The 15,871-nt window shown below is 41.8% G+C and overlaps 1 protein-coding gene across 1 annotated transcript in view; it reads left to right on the forward strand.

Moving 5' to 3' along the window:
* MTA3 (metastasis associated 1 family member 3) overlaps positions 1-15,871 on the forward strand; it is a 121,586-nt gene that overhangs the window by 37,239 nt on the left and 68,476 nt on the right. The window contains 3 exon segments of the mRNA XM_033144869.1: positions 3,714-3,777; positions 4,992-5,109; positions 10,153-10,255. Coding sequence (XP_033000760.1) covers positions 3,714-3,777; positions 4,992-5,109; positions 10,153-10,255 — 285 coding nt within the window.

Here is a 15,871-nt window from a genome sequence, read left to right on the forward strand (position 1 = left end):
GAGAGACAGGAAATCTAAAAATCTCAGCGCTGTAGTTTTGAGAGCTCTTCTTTTGATTTCTCCTCTTTCAAGTGCTGTAAGCCATACTCCCAAGAAGCTGTTTTTCACATTTACATAAGAATTTACATAAGAATAGCCTGCTGGCTATAGCTATGGTTTTCCCAGTAGTAATGTACGGAAGTGAGAGCTGGACCATAAAGAAGGCTGATCACCGTAGAATTGATGCTTTTGAATTATGGTGCTGGAGGAGACTCTTGAGAGTCCCATGGACTGCAAAAAGATCAAACCTATCCATCCTCAAAGAAATCAGCCCTGAGTACTCACTAGAAGGACAGATCCTGAAGTTGAGGCTCCAGTACTTTGGCCACCTCATGAGAAGAGAAGACTCCCTAGAAAAGACCCTGATGTTGGGGAAGATGGAGGGCACAGGGAGAAGGAGATGACAGAGGATGAGATGGTTTGACAGTGTTCTCGAAGCTACTAACATGAGTTTGGCCAAACTGCGAGAGGCAGTGAAGGATAGGCGTGCCTGGAGTGCTCTGGTCCATGGGGTCACGAAGAGTCAGACACGACTGAACGACTGAACAACAACAACAACAGCCTGCTGGATCAGGCCAGTGGCCCATCTGGTCTAGCATCCTGTTCTCACAGTGGACTACCAGATGTCTGTGGGAAACCAGCGAGCAGAACATGAGCACAAGATCTCTCTTTCCTCCTGTAGTTTCCAGCAGCTGGCATTTAGAAGCCTTGCTGCCTCCAACTGTGGAGTTAGAGAGCATAGCCATCATGGCTGGTAGCCATTGATCTCTTTCTCCTCCTTGAAATTGTGTAATCCTCTTTTTAAAGCCATCCAAGTTTGTGGCCATCACTGCCTCCTGGGGGAGCAAGTTCCATAGTTGTGACTATGCTCTGTGTGAAGAAGTGCTTTCTTTTATCTGTCCCAAATCTTCTAACATTGTTTCATTGGCTGTCCATGAGTTTTGGGTCATGAGAGAAGGATAAAACTTTTCTCTATGCATAATTTTGGAAACTTCTATCATGTTGCCTACTTGCCTTTCGTGTAAACCAGGGGTGGCCAACTCCCAAGAGACTGCGATCTACTCACAGAGTTAAAAACCGGCAGTTTTTAACAGTTTTTGGGGGTTCAGGTCAAAGTTATTGAGCTTTTAGGAAGGAGAAAGGCCCATTTTGGGGGGTTCAGGTCAAAGTTGTTGAGTTTTTTCAGGGAGGAGGTAAAATGTTGACCTTTTTTTAGGGGACTCACAGTTGTTCAGCTACTTTGGGGGCACCCAATGATCTACCGGTGATCTACCGCAGACGTCCAATGATCTACTGGTAGATCACGATCTACCTGTTGGACATGCCTGGTGTAAACTAACAAGTCCCCAACACTGCAGCGTTCCTTCACAGAGGAACCTTTCTCCATCCCATCAATCATTTTTGGCTGCCCTTTTCCAAACCCTTTCCAACTCAACAATATCCTTTTTGAGGTGAGGCAACCAGAATTGTACACAGTACTCCAAATTAAAGATTTGTATAATGGCATTATGATATTGGGGAGTTTTGTTTTCAATTCCTTTCCCAATGATCCCTAGCATAGAATTGGCCTTTTTCATGACCACAACACACTGGGCTAACACCTTTACCAAGCTATCTGCTATGACCCCAAGGTCATGCTCCTGGTTTGCCACCTCCAGTTCAGACCCCATGAGCATGTATGTGAAATTATTTTTTTTTTTGCTCCTTACATGCAACACTTTACAGTTGCTTGCATTGAATCACATTTGCCATTTTACTGCCCGTTCAGTCGATTTGCAGAGGTCCTTTTGGAGTTTTTGCAAGCACTTGTTTTAACCACACTGGTGCCACGTGGTCACCCTGTTACCCACCTAATAGTCAGATCTTTTCTTTACTGCTTCTTGCAGTGGTGGACAGATGCTCTGGCCAGGGGAAAAATGACTCGGCACTTTGACAATGTGAATTCTCTGCTTGTTTCTGCTTTGAACACGCACACACATGCATCAGCCGTGATCCACTAGACCTGGGGGCGTTTTGTGCTCATTCCCCCCCCCCCCCGCGCAGACATCTTTATTGAAATTTAAAAAGTACATAATTATATGTGCACTAAACATGAGGAGATGAAAATAAGAGAGAGAGAGAGAGAGAGAGAGAGAGAGAGAAAAAGATAAAAAGAAACAGCACCCATGTAGAAGGGCAAGTAAATGAGAGAGGGGAATAAAACCCCAAACTGTATACTTTAAAAAGTTGTTATTGTACTTCAACAGATCTTAACTTATTACAGTACAGTGGTACCTTGGTTCTCTAATCTGTTCCAGGAGACCTTTTGACTCCTGAAATGGTTCAAAAACCAAGGCGCGGCTTCCGGTTGGCTGCAGGAACTTCCTGCACTTAATTGGAAGCCACATTAGACGCTTGGCTTCTGAAAAATGTTCACAAACTGGAACACTCATTTCTGGGTTTGCAGTGTTCATGAGCCAAGCTGTTCCGACTACCAAGGTACCATTGTATATGTAAGAATGGATTCCAAATATGTGCACATTAAAATGGATGGAAATTTCTGCGGATGCTCGTTTCCCTTCCCCAGAAGCTCTGTAACTATCTGGGCCAGTTTCTGGCCAATCTGCAGTCTTTATTCAATTAAAATGGTTTGCCTCTCAGTGATGTTCAGCTCAAGGGGCTGGGCTCCCAGGCCTCGGTTCAGAAATGGATAGAGGCTACATTGCCTTTGCTCCATGGCCCGGAGAAACGCACATTATCTGGGATGTTCAGTGGCCTACTGCCCTTGGAGACAACCCGCATTTTGTTTCCGCTCTGTTGGATGGAAAACTGTTATGCTCATGCTTTCCAGCAAAGCTTTCTGATCTCCTCCTCCTGGGGGTCGAAAGGGATGTATCTCAGTGGTACGGCATCTGCTTTCCAGGTACAATGCCCAGTATCTCAAGGCATGGCTGGGAGAGACTCTCTGCCTTAAACCGTGGAGAGCTATTGCCACTTAGCATGGACAACACTGAGCAAGGTGGAATGATGATCTCAGTTGAAGGCAGCTTCCTGTTCAGAATGCTGTTGTCTAGCTTGCAGGCTTCCCTCAGGCATTTGATCAGCCACTGTGAAGACAGGATCCTGAACTAGATGGACTATTGGCCTGATCCAGCAAGCTCTTCTTATGTCCTTCCACCTTTGTAATCTTTCAGCCAGTGAGGCTACATATGGCATAGAGAGCTACGCAGCCAGGATACCGAGTGGGCTTTACATGAGCCTGTTATTTGAATGATATTAAGATAACCTTAGTTTTGAATAAACTTCACTACAGCCAGTTTTGAAAGCATGCATTTAAGTGGGGGGTGTACCTTGAATGAAGATGGTACCGTTTTGAAGGTTTCTGTCCTTTTCCTTAAATATTTACTCCCCGTTGAGTTTTATGCAGAAATAATGAATGTGTTTAGTTCATTTGTATTTGCCATGATACTGAACTTCCTTACTTTCTTCACACATATACCCTTTCCTGAAGCCTGCTTACTCATGGTGCATTCGTGGCCATTTCTCGTTTAAAAATCATTGATTTAACTGAAATTTATAAATTCTGAACTTGTTTGTCGTTTGCTACTTGAAATTCTGTTGCTGTTTGCTACTTGAAAAAAAATGGTGTTATAAATCATTAATATGTTGTTGGTTTTTTGTGTGTGCCTATATAGGGGGAAATGCAGTGTTGCACTTCTGAATGAGACAGAGTCTGTATTGTCGTATCTCATTAAAGAGGTAATGCCACATTTTTCATAACTATCAGCATTCTTTTTATACGTGGTTTCCTTCAGTGTTGTGATTTTTTTCTTGCGGATTGTTATGAAAACCAAACAATCCTTTTGCTAAGTAGCATAACATGAATAGCTAAAGTTGAAAATGATTTGTGTCTGTGTTTATTGTTGTTTGTAATGTTTAGAATCTTGAATTATTGATGCTTTATTGAAACGATACTGAAACAATTCATTTTGACTTTCAGCCAGAATTTTGCAAATGAAAACGGGCTGTCTCTTTCTGACTGCCTAATTCTTTTCCCAGTGATACAGGATTAAATTTTAATATGATTAACTCAGGATTTGGGAGGGGAGGGAAATTTGATCCATCCACAAGCAGATACATATATTTTTTTACGCAACAACGGCAGCATGAATATTAAACGCATGAAAATGGTGCAGTGAGGTGGTATCTACCAAAGAAGAATGACAGCTGAAATTGATAGACTATGCAGAATTGACGTGTAAAACTAGAGATCAGAATGAGACTGATTTTAAAGAAAATGGGAAAATGTTTGCAGAATACTTAAAAACTCAGCGTAAACTCAGCAAGCAGGAGTTGAGTAAGGACAGCAGTAAGGGTGAACTTTCTTTTGTGATAAGGTGAAGGTATAGAGTGAGTATAATATGCAGCATAAATTGAAATTTTATGGGGGAACCATCAAGGGAGAGAGGGAGGGGAAGTCGTAGGTGGAATGATTGATTGCTAAATTTGAAATGTTGTTGAATTTTTTATTTATTAAAAATATAGAAATAAAATAATTTTAAAAAAGAGAAATTTGTTCCATCCACATTTCATAGCAACCAGCTTGATTTGCCCTGGACGTATTCACAGATTGGAATGCTGTCAGCATTTGGATTACCCCATTCTTTAAATTTGCATTGAATTGTGTGTGTTTAGGTACATCATAATGAATGTTCTATGGTAAAAATGCATTGAAAAGTATATGAAATGTGTGTTTTTAAGGGAATAAATGCTTACTTTAGGGGAAAGTGCCCAAAATGTAAATGCATTTTTTCTATGCTTAAAAAAAAAAAAATCTTCCGAAAATAGGATGTAAGCAACCTATGCAAAACTTGTCAGGGAACAGAAATGGGCTGATCTTTGCAAGCATTTGTACTGTTGTTTTATCTGTAATGAACTAATAGTACTTTGGAAAATACATGTCTTTTTTTTAGGATACTTTCTTCTACTCACTGGTATACGATCCATCACTGAAAACACTTCTAGCAGACAAAGGAGAAATCAGAGTAGGTCCCAGATATCAAGCAGATGTTCCAGATATGCTCGCAGAAGGTAAAGCACACTACAGTTTTGCCTTGGTGTACCAGTTTCTTTTTATTTTTGTTATTATTTATAAAAGTAGGTGTATACCATTTTCTCCCAAAACTTCAGGGCGGTGTACAGCAGGTTAAGAAGCAATGAAAGCCATTAAAACAGAACCAATAATTAAAATGGCTGGCTACTCAAGAAGAAATGCAGAGAATTGCACAGGCCTGCTAACATTAAAAAGTCTTCAGGACACCTGAATTAATGGAAGACTTCCTGGTTTGTTTACTTGGTCACACAAGGGGAGGAGTGCCGAGGCTGCATGCACAACCAAAAGACCCATTCATATGTTGGTTATTAAGCTGAGATTCAGTTGTCCAAACTTGGTTCGTGCACATGAATGTTGAGGCCGATCCAGGAGAAGTAGAATTGCCTCTATCCCTTGCTGTCACAAAAATGGTGGCACTGGCTTGGACGAAGGGTTGTGGACTTTGGGTGCCTCATTAGGAAAGATGGAGACCGCCCTTCCCTGTTTGTCAGAATATGATGGCGATGATGACATTTCAGTCTATGTGGTCATAATGAATTATAAAAAGTGGCCATAACAAACATACGTCAAATAAGCTGTTTCTGTTGTTACGATTTAATCTTCAAAATACAGCCAGTAGCAGGCAGATCCTTGGTGTGAATCTTGTCTGAAAGTGGCAGTCTTGGGGGAGTGGGGATGTGGCTGAAGGAGCCTGGCTTCATCCCCAAATACAACTCCTTCCATCCCCAAATACAACTCCTTCCATCCCCAAATACAACTCCTTCATCCCCAAATACAACTCCTTCATCCCCAAATACAACTCCTTCCATCCCCAAATACAACTCCTTCATCCCCAAATACAACTCCTTCATCCCCAAATACAACTCCTTCATCCCCAAATACAACTAACATTGGAAAAATGTGAGTGCACTTTCCATGGATTGTAGTGATGACTGCGGTGTAATAATTCACCAACCGAAGAGTTTCCTCCCTTGACTTAGTAGCTGCTGTTAGGTCTCAGTTCAGAATTGCCTTCACCCAAGAGAAATTAAATCAGTGTGAATTGACAAAACTTCTGTGGAATGCATGTCAGTTTTTCAAGAAGTAATGTGACAGCTTTATGAACAAACAAGACTTCCATGTCTTTTAAAAAGGTTTTTGCAAACTGTGTAGCTGACCTGCTCTTTATAAATAACCTTAAGCATCAAAGGGGAAAAATGTTTTGTTTATAGCACCTAGTCCATTTGATGGGATTCTTGCTATAAAACAGTTCCTGGTCATGAGACATGGTGAAAACAACTGCTTGCTTATCTCTCAGATGTAACTGACTTAATTTTTTTTTCAAGAAAACCTTTATTACATAGTAACATCCTCTGTGATTTATGGCACAAGACTTTCGTTTCTTCTTTTAACATATATTTGAAGAACGAATACACTGTTTTTCTTATGAAAGTGGTGGCCAAGGGCACACGTTGTTGGCAGTATGCTCCAAGCAGATCCGTTGAAGTCAATGGCCATGAGCAATATATTCTACCCGTTTATTATAGTGGGTCCCCACTGAGTAATGTTGAGGTGCAGCCCATTGCTCCATAGAAGCTTGTAAATCAGTGGCAAGTAAGAATACTTTTCAGTGACCAGGAAGAGAAGTTATGCCAACATTTATACTGTTGTTTGCTTTTAAGCCAAGCAGTCTGCAATCCTAAATCTTTATACCTGGGAGCAGGGCTGGGCGATATCTGGTTTTCAACATCATGATATATAACCAGCTAAATATCACAACATATATCTGCGGTGGCGGAGGGCCTTGCTCAAAATGTGCATGAACTGGTACATTTGCAAGATTGTGAGTTAAGGAAGACTGCTGTTCCTCAGGATAAATGGAAACTTCTGGTCTAATGAAGAGGTTTTTGCTGTCCTGACTAATTGGGACCAGAGACTAGGGCTGAGTGATACCTGCATTTCAACATTTCGATAGATCACCAGCTAAACATCATGTTATGGTGATATATCACAACAGGGCTTTTTTCAAGGGGAAATCACAGGAACTCAGTTCTGACATCTTAGGATGGCGCCATTACACCCACCCACACCATGATTTGTGATACATTGCCAGGTCAAAAATTATGAAACGTGATATCACAACATGGACTTCAAACTGGTTTTAGATGATATATCGGCCAGCCCTACCTGAGACTGTTGCACCTCCGTGATCCATACCTTCTTGCCCTAGTCTTCACTAAGTTCCTCCATGCTTTTTTCATCCATTGCCACCCTCCACCCTCTTAAGACTTCCTAGGCATGCTTACTTAGAAATGGGTCTAACTGAGTTTGGTGTAGCTTACTCCCAAGCACACGTGCACAGGAACACATAGGATTCCTGACAAATAACAGATGCAACACTCACTTCTGCTCTGTATCTCCACTTGTGGCTGCGTCACTCTGCTCCCTCCCGCCTTGCGTCTTCTCTTTTCTTGACTATATATAGAAAACACATTAGTCGATGCATCATAGTCCTGGATCATTGGGAGATGCAAGTTTATACTTTTAGACACAATTCAAAGGTGCAGGGCGATGGAGAAATATGTTGCTGTCATCCCGGAAACCAAGACTTTCACATTTAAAAAAGTCAATAAATCATTGAGCATGGAAAGTTAGCGTGTCAGGGTGAAAGATTTCAGCCTAGATTTCTTCTTGCTTCATGAAGAGAGAATGTCCAAGTATATATGACAGCCCTTCCACCTGCGGTTTAAAATACATGCAGGCCCTGCTATCTGAACATAATACGTTCCCTGGAAATAGTTCTTTAGTTCCCTCTCCCCCATGGTTTCTGCCTGAAATGGTTGCCGCCAACCAGAAAAATGCAAAGAACTGTTCGGATATCTGAATCAGTCATTCGTGTAGCGAGGTTTGGGTATAATTAATTATGTTTGGATAACAGATTTTGGATAACGAGCATTCCCATAGTAAGACCTGCATGTGGTATATTTCAAGGAGGAATACACTTTGGGCGCTCTCTCTTTTGGCACACTTCAATATACTGTTCAGATTATATATAACTGAATATAAAATGGGAGGGGAAAGCCCTGTCTGTATGTGTTATATTCAAAATCCACTAAAATGTTAAAATATATGCATTTCTTAACACTTCCAAAATATGGGGTGGTATTCAGTGCTAGTGCTACTCAGAGTAGACCCACTGAAGTTAATGGGCATGGCTAACTTAGGTTTACTAATTTTAATTGTTCTGCTCTGAGTAGGACTTCATTGAAGGCAACCCATAATTTTATTTCCCCAGAAGCTGTTAGTATGGCGACTACATAGTTTTTCCAAAGCCCATTCTTGATTTATTTTACTTACTGTAATGGGCAATGTGTGTCTGTGTTTTATATTGTTAAGAGTATGTGCCCAGATCTGTGCAGCCGAACTATAATAATAGCAGCCTGACAATTAGTTGCGAGGTGGGTGGTGTGGAATGAATAGGGATGTTGGATACAAGATCAAACATCACCTTTCTTTGGTCTAGCATGTAAGGCCTACTCAGAAAAGATGGGGCTCATGTAGAAAGGGCTGGTTGGTCTCATATGGAGATGGTGAACTCAGCTCCAGTAAGGCAATGGGGGAGTGTGGGTATTAAGATTGGTCCAACCCTGTTGCAGCATGTGATCTGGGAGACAGCTATTATAGACTGATGCATAATTGGCCGGGATCTGGCGCTTGGAACTCCTGGAATCCCGCACTGCTCAGAAATTGGGGTGGCATGCAAGAGTATATTAACACCTTCCACAAGATGGAAATCTGAACACACGCAGACATGCTTAGGAAAGATGGTGTGATTTACCTTGAAAGTTATTATGAAATACTGTTATGTCGGAAAAGGCTCATTTTAAGGCAGAGTTAGAAACTCTGAATTATTCATCAGTTCAGCTTGGATAAGTGAAGGTTAGAGTCTGAGACCATGCATATCATGTCCCATTTCTAGCTGCAGAATTGGGAGACACGGACAATTAATGCTGCTTCGTGGTTTTTTCCTGCAAAAGAAATTAGTGGAAATAAAGAGGGGAGACGAGCAGTCTAGCCACAAGCCAGCTACAGAGATGAAAATATGGATTCATGAACTGCACAAATAAAGGGGCTAATTGCTTTTTGTTCGAAGGGCAGATGACAATGCATTTAGGGAAAGGTATTTAAGAGTCTGTTGAAAGCAATTTGTGTGTTGAGTCAGTGATTATGAAGCAGGCATCTGTAAGCAATTAAGTTGGAGTCTATCTGTGAAGTGTATTTTTAAGGACTGTTCTGACTGGTGCTGAAACACAAACAAATTGATTGTAGCTGCATGGTCACAGACTTGACGGTGGCATCATAGATGCAGCTCAAATGTCACCACCATTGTGGTTTTGCTTGCAAGCCTCCTTCCTTCCTGTACTCCACTTTCTTCCATCATTTGCTGGCTTACAATAAGGTACCTTGAGTGAGTAAACTATGGTTACTGCAAAGCATAACTGGCTTCTAAATCAGAACTGGAAAACCAATTCAAACTACGTCTTTAAATTTTTTGACCCAGAGGCACACTATAGCCCTTTTTGGCGTTCTGTGTGGATATGGGAAGGCCAAGGTTTGTAGAGAGACTGGGAATGTGTCCCAATGCCCCAATGTCTCCAGGTATACCCACACCACCCCCAGTCCTTCACATGATTAGCCATGGTCATTTTTAATTATTAGTTTGCATTTTTAAATGGTTTTTTATGCTTTATTGTATATATTGTTGTACACCACCTTGATAATTTATATGCATTTATAAAACATATTATGCAAGTCTTTTAACACGAGAAGCTGTTTGATATTCCCATACGTACACCGGCTACTTTGTAATTTCTTACTGCATTGCAAAATTCAGTGCGGCATTTGAACTGTACTGAACTGACCATTATGTATAACTGTTGGATACATGTTCTATTTAAGCATGATACAAGACAAGTGGAAAGAACAATTATGACCATGAAAAATATTTTTATATGCACTACTTTTCTTTTTTTTTTTGCCAGGAGAAACAGATGACCGGGAACAGGCAAAGCTTGAAGTAAAAGTATGGGATCCAGACAGCCACCTCACTGATCATCAGATCGATCAGTTTTTAGTAGTAGCACGGTAAGATTAACACCTTCATTCTCTCCTCCAAACCAGGGGTGGAGAAGCCATGCCCCCCCCCCAATGCATAATCTTTCCTCCATGGAACAAATGTTATAAAGAGTCTATTCTGTTTTCCCCGGAGATGAGAAGAATGAAGGTAGACTAGCTTGGCACCCTTATAATATATGAAGAACTGTCATGCAGAAGATGAAACAAAGCAATAACCGGCAGAAGGCATGGGGAGGGTGCCAGAGGCTTTGAACCCAAAGCTAGGTCCCCCTAAGGTGCCTGTTTCCCCACCTTCTGACCTTGGGAGGGGAGTTTCTGCATCTCCCAGCCTATCCAGCAGAGCTACAGATGTAGCAGCAAGTCTACCACTCAGTGCCTCCCCAGACCCTCCTGTTGTTGTTACAGGTGGGTAGCCGTGTTGGTCTGCCATAGTCGAAACAAAAAATTCTTTCCAGTAGCACCTTAGAGACCAACTGAGTTTGTTCTTGGTATGAGCTTTCGTGTGCATGCACACGAAAGCTCATACCAAGAACAAACTCAGTTGGTCTCTAAGGTGCTACTGGAAAGAATTTTTGTTCCTCCTGTTGTTGTTACAGTTTATTTACCTGCCCTTCGTGCTAAGGTCCCAGGGCAGGATTACAACAATTAAAGCACAACATCAATGATGGTAACACAACATCGCACAATACTAAACAGATTAAAGAACTTTAAAAATTACAGAAGTTGCTTTTCCTGAAAGAGAAGAGAATTCTCTATTTTCTCTCTTTATTTCATTTCTCTGCTTACCTACAATCTTAAGTTTGCCACAATCAGTAAGGGGTTAAGAGGTAGTTGTGTGTGTGTGTGTGTATTCTACCAAGAAGAAAAATCTTCTCATTTACTGTGACTTGACTCTTATGTGAGCTTTTAAGCCCTGGTTGTCTCAGTAGCTCTTTGTGTTCTGTCTGCCATCATTGGAAAATCTCAAGTTGAATGTTTCGTCTAGTGCAGAAAAAAGCCCTCTCCCTTATTCATTTCTGGTTTTTTAAAAAATACATTTATTTGCACCATGCTACATGGAAGGGGCTTCAGTGTGAGACGTTCTGGTTCTTACAATTTCTTTCTTTTTTCTTTTGGCCTCAGCAGTGCCACAAAATATTCTTTAGCAAGTTATTTGAAAGAGATTCTCCCCTGCCAACAGTTTTCTCTTGCTGTTTCCTGAGATTGAATTGGAAGTAGATATACTGTTGTATTTGTAGTGTAGGAGAACTTAATTTCCAGTAAATAATTGTCTTTTTATAAAACTTTGTGGTTGCACTCCCACTGTGCTGAAAAATGTGGAAGAAACCAACATTGCTTCATCAGTTTTAGTAATTTTCCTTTGTGCAGTGAATCAGAAGAAAAGTAAACAATGCACTCAGTATATTAAGTATTATTTGTGTTTGTTTTGCTTGCCTAAGGCCACCTTGTGGTTTAATGACAGAGGTGTGATTCCAGTTGGACACTTCCTGATTTGTAGCTCAGCCAGCACAATTTTGATTTCTTTTTCCAAAAAGAAAATTAGCCAGTCTTTAAAAATGCAGCTATTGATCTGCGCCAGCCACAGAATTCTTGCTCACCAAAGACTGTGTTTCTTCTGGGCTTTGTCAAAGCCCCAGGGATCCTGCACAGAGAATTACTTTCTAAGGACTTGCCATTGTGAATTAATTCCATATACTGTACAATTTACCATGATAGTGGTCTCATGCTTAGGAGGCCTGTGTGTGTCCTGCTTTAGACAGGTAAAAAAAGTAAAGACAAAGGACCCCTGACAGTTAAGTCCAGTCGCGGATGACTCTGGGGTTGTGGCGCTCATCTCGCTTTACTGGCCGAGAGAGCCAATGTTTGTCCACAGACAGTTTTTCCAGGTAATGTGGCCAGCATGACTAAGCCGCTTCTGGCAAAACCAGAGCAGCGCACAGGAAACGCCGTTTACCTTCCCGCCGGAGCGGTACCTATTTATCTACTTGCACTTTGACGTGCTTTCGAACTGCTAGGTTGGCAGGAGCTGGGACCGAACAACGGGAAGCTCACCCTGTCATGGGGATTCGAACTGCCGACCTTCCGATCGGCAAGCCCTAGGCTCTGTGGTTTAGACCACAGCGCCACAGCTTTAGACAGGACAAACCTCTATTTGAAGGGCGGTTCAGTTCAAGTCTCGTTCAGAGAGAAGACCCATAAGGAAGAAGAGCAGTGGCCCATTCATAGAATCATAGAATTGTAGAGTTGGAAGGGACCCAAGGGTCATCTAGTCCAACCCCCTGCAATGCAGGATCTCAGCTAAAGAGATGACGGATGACCACCCAACCTCTGCAGGCACTTGGGTTACCTGTGTCCATTTCTGGCCCCTCCCCTTTTTCTTGGTGGTGCATAAATGACCACTCCATTCATGCAATTACATGATGGTCCATTTACAAAGTTGTTCTTGGGAGTGATTTCAAGTGCTCCAAAGCGGTGACTCTTAAGCATTGCAAATCTACACACAAAACGTTTTCTGTTTCTCCAGTCTTGCTCCAAAGAACTTTGTACCTGCACTTTCCACTGATGCCCCACATCTCCTCCCCATTGAGCTGCACGAGAAATATATCGCAGGCAGATAAGCTTGTTCAGAGCCAGCTCTGCTGATTTCACCAGCGCAAAATCATTCTGGTGGGACTTAGTCGTGTGTTATCTAGTGCTTTTCTATAGCAGTTTCTTGTTGTGTTGCAATACTAGAACTTGCTCATCTGAACAAAGCTTTGTGTAGACTCTCCTTACTTAGGGATGTACAGCTTCTGGAAAGAAAAGTCAAGAACAAAATAGAGGCAGTAATTTGGGAAGCCCAAATAATAAATAAGAGAGACTGTTGGAGCATATCCAATAAATTGTCAGTGCAAATGCAGCCTGAGATATTTGTTGTTCTTTGTCCCACGTCTACCACACTTGCACCTTAAAAAAGAAGAAGAAGAAGAAAAGCAGAGGCCAGATTTTAACTTGTTTGTGTTTCATTATCACATTTCCCCACACTGAGGTTTTTTGGTTCTGTTTTCTTTAAGGTAGAAAGAACACAAGCATCGGTAATAATAAGCACTGCTTGCTCCAAAGGATGAGTTCCTGATCCAAAGAACATTTCTTCTCTGAAATAATGCAGCCGGCTAGAGTTGATAATATATCCAATATGTCACATTCTCACTGTCTGATGGCTGCAAGTCCCTTGGGTCAATTTCCAGCTGTAAGTATCTGTGAGCTGTTGACATGGAGGCCCTGGTCTGCGGCTTGGTGTTTTAGTTTAAAAATTTTTAATTGGCCCATAAATGTTTTTGTCAGCTGTATTGAAGAGACAGACTGCTCCACCCCAAGCAGGATCTTTGGTGGAATGGAGCACTGATTTAATAATAAGTCAAGCGCTGGAAAAGGTGATGGCTTCCTACTGTTAGAAAATACTGAGCAGCCAATATTGTGCTGCCATACAAAGCTACGGTTGCTAAAGCAGGGGTTGGGGACCTCAAGCTTGGGGGGGGGGGCACATGTGGACCTCCAGGTCTCTTTGTCTGACCCTGAAGTGTCTCCCCTCTTGCATGTTATATTGCTTCTTGCATGACCGGAAGGATAGAGCGAGGCATGAGGTGTGTGTAGAAACTAGCCCACTGTATAAATGTCATATTCACATTCATTGCTTCAGCCATTTTTATCTATAGTTTCCATCAGTTACTTGCATGTGGCCTGCTTGTGGTGCCCAGGAGGAATGCGGTCCTCAGGCTTTCTCTACCCCGTGGTCTAGCCTCCAACATGTAGGTCACACGTGGCACAGGCGATGGAGTTTGCGATGCTCTAGACAGGAGGACGAGACTGCCTATATAGGAGCAGGATAGGAATATTCTGAATAAAAATAAATAAATAACCAATCGTAGAATTGTAGAGTTGGAAGGGATAGGAAGTTCTGATGGGTGTGCATAAACGTCTGCCAATATTTTTTTGCTTCCCAGCCTGGCAGAATATGTGTAGCAAATGGCTGTGGAGAGGTTGCTTGCACTTAAATGAGCTTGCAAGCAATCAGAGTGCACTGCAATTTAAAGGCCAGGCTAAGTGCCACTTCGTTCAGAGGAACTAGTAAGGAGGGAGAATCGAACCCTTTTCCACCTGCATTTGCTCGTCTGAGATCTCTCTCTCTCTCTCTCTCTCTCTCTCTCTCTCTCTCTCTCTCTCTCTCTCTCTCACACACCACACACACACACACAAGCACACAAAAGCACATCTGATCTGGGAAATAGCTATGCGGTAGTAAACAGATTTCAATTGGGAAAATAACATGGGGACAAATGACATGTTTGCATTATTTTATATATAACTAAAATATATGATGAGGCATCAACTTGGTAGTTTTCTGTTTTCCCTCTGTGCATATGGCAAATATGATGTCATGTCTGCTTTGGCCCTCACTGCTGAGCTAAAAACAGTGCGAGCTGAGGAATAGATGCATTTAAGCCGAGGACATGCACATGAATAGACTGGGGTGTGTGTGTGTGTGTGTGTGTGTGTCCCGCTGACCTTAGCAACTAAGCCAAAAATAATAGTCTCCAAGCCCCTGCAAGTTTGGCCACTGTGTGGCCAAGGCATTCCAGATGCCTTGGCTGCACAAAAACTAAAGATGCCCCCTACAACCTCAGAAACACGGCTTAGCCAAGTTGTTTTGGATACCTTGGTCACATGGCATATATACAACCCCTAGTCTTCTCCCATACCTTGGACTTGGGGAGGGAATTGGGATCATGTGCAATAGTCCGATTGACCCCCTTCCTATGGTGCAGCTTCAGAGTTAAGAATTAGGCTGGGACTTGTCATGGTCACCAGAGGAGGTTGTCACACTCGCCACAGGGGAGTGAAATTATGGAAGCCTGTACTTTGGGGATTGGATACCCTTCGGGATCATATCTGATCCTCTGCGCATTTGCAAGCACATTTCTTCTTAGGATTCCTTGAGCATATTTCCTGCTCTGCAATTATGTTTTATGTTGGAATAGTAACAGTTTGTAGCAACATTATAAGGACCTGGCATCATGCAATCTTTTAATACCCCCCCCCAATCTTTAATTTTGTTGTTTCTCATTTTCTGATGACCCCACCACTATAGAGAAAAATAAACTGAAATGTAAATGTCAAACTAAAAAAACCTTTCTTAACAGCTTGAATAACACAGCAGTCCTCTCTCAGTCAGGCTAAGGTGGAGGTGGTCATCCAATTAAAGCCAAAAAATCCTTTTAAATAATGATGGTTGAGGGAAATAATAGCTGATTGCCTCATTTACTTTGTGTAAATTGCTAAAAAGCATGGAATATTAATGGCCTTGGTGGTGGTGTTTTTTTGCAGTTCACTTTAAAGTACAAACCAGCAGCTGTAAAGTCCTGTAGTAGTCCAAATGTTGACAGATTTTATTGTGATTTTATGAAAGGAAATGTAATTTGAAATTTCAAGTTTTCTTCAATTATGCCTTCAAGTTAAAAGGAAAATTGACATATTGGAACAGGAGTCACGGTGGGTTGATTCATAAGTGTACTTAATATGCCCTATTCTTTTGGTTTGCTCTTGTGCTGGTAGCCCCTATCCAATTGGTAGAACGTTTAAATAACC

The sequence above is a fragment of the Lacerta agilis genome, chromosome 3 (assembly GCF_009819535.1).
Source record: "Lacerta agilis isolate rLacAgi1 chromosome 3, rLacAgi1.pri, whole genome shotgun sequence".
Classification (NCBI taxonomy): Eukaryota; Metazoa; Chordata; class Lepidosauria; order Squamata; family Lacertidae; genus Lacerta; species Lacerta agilis.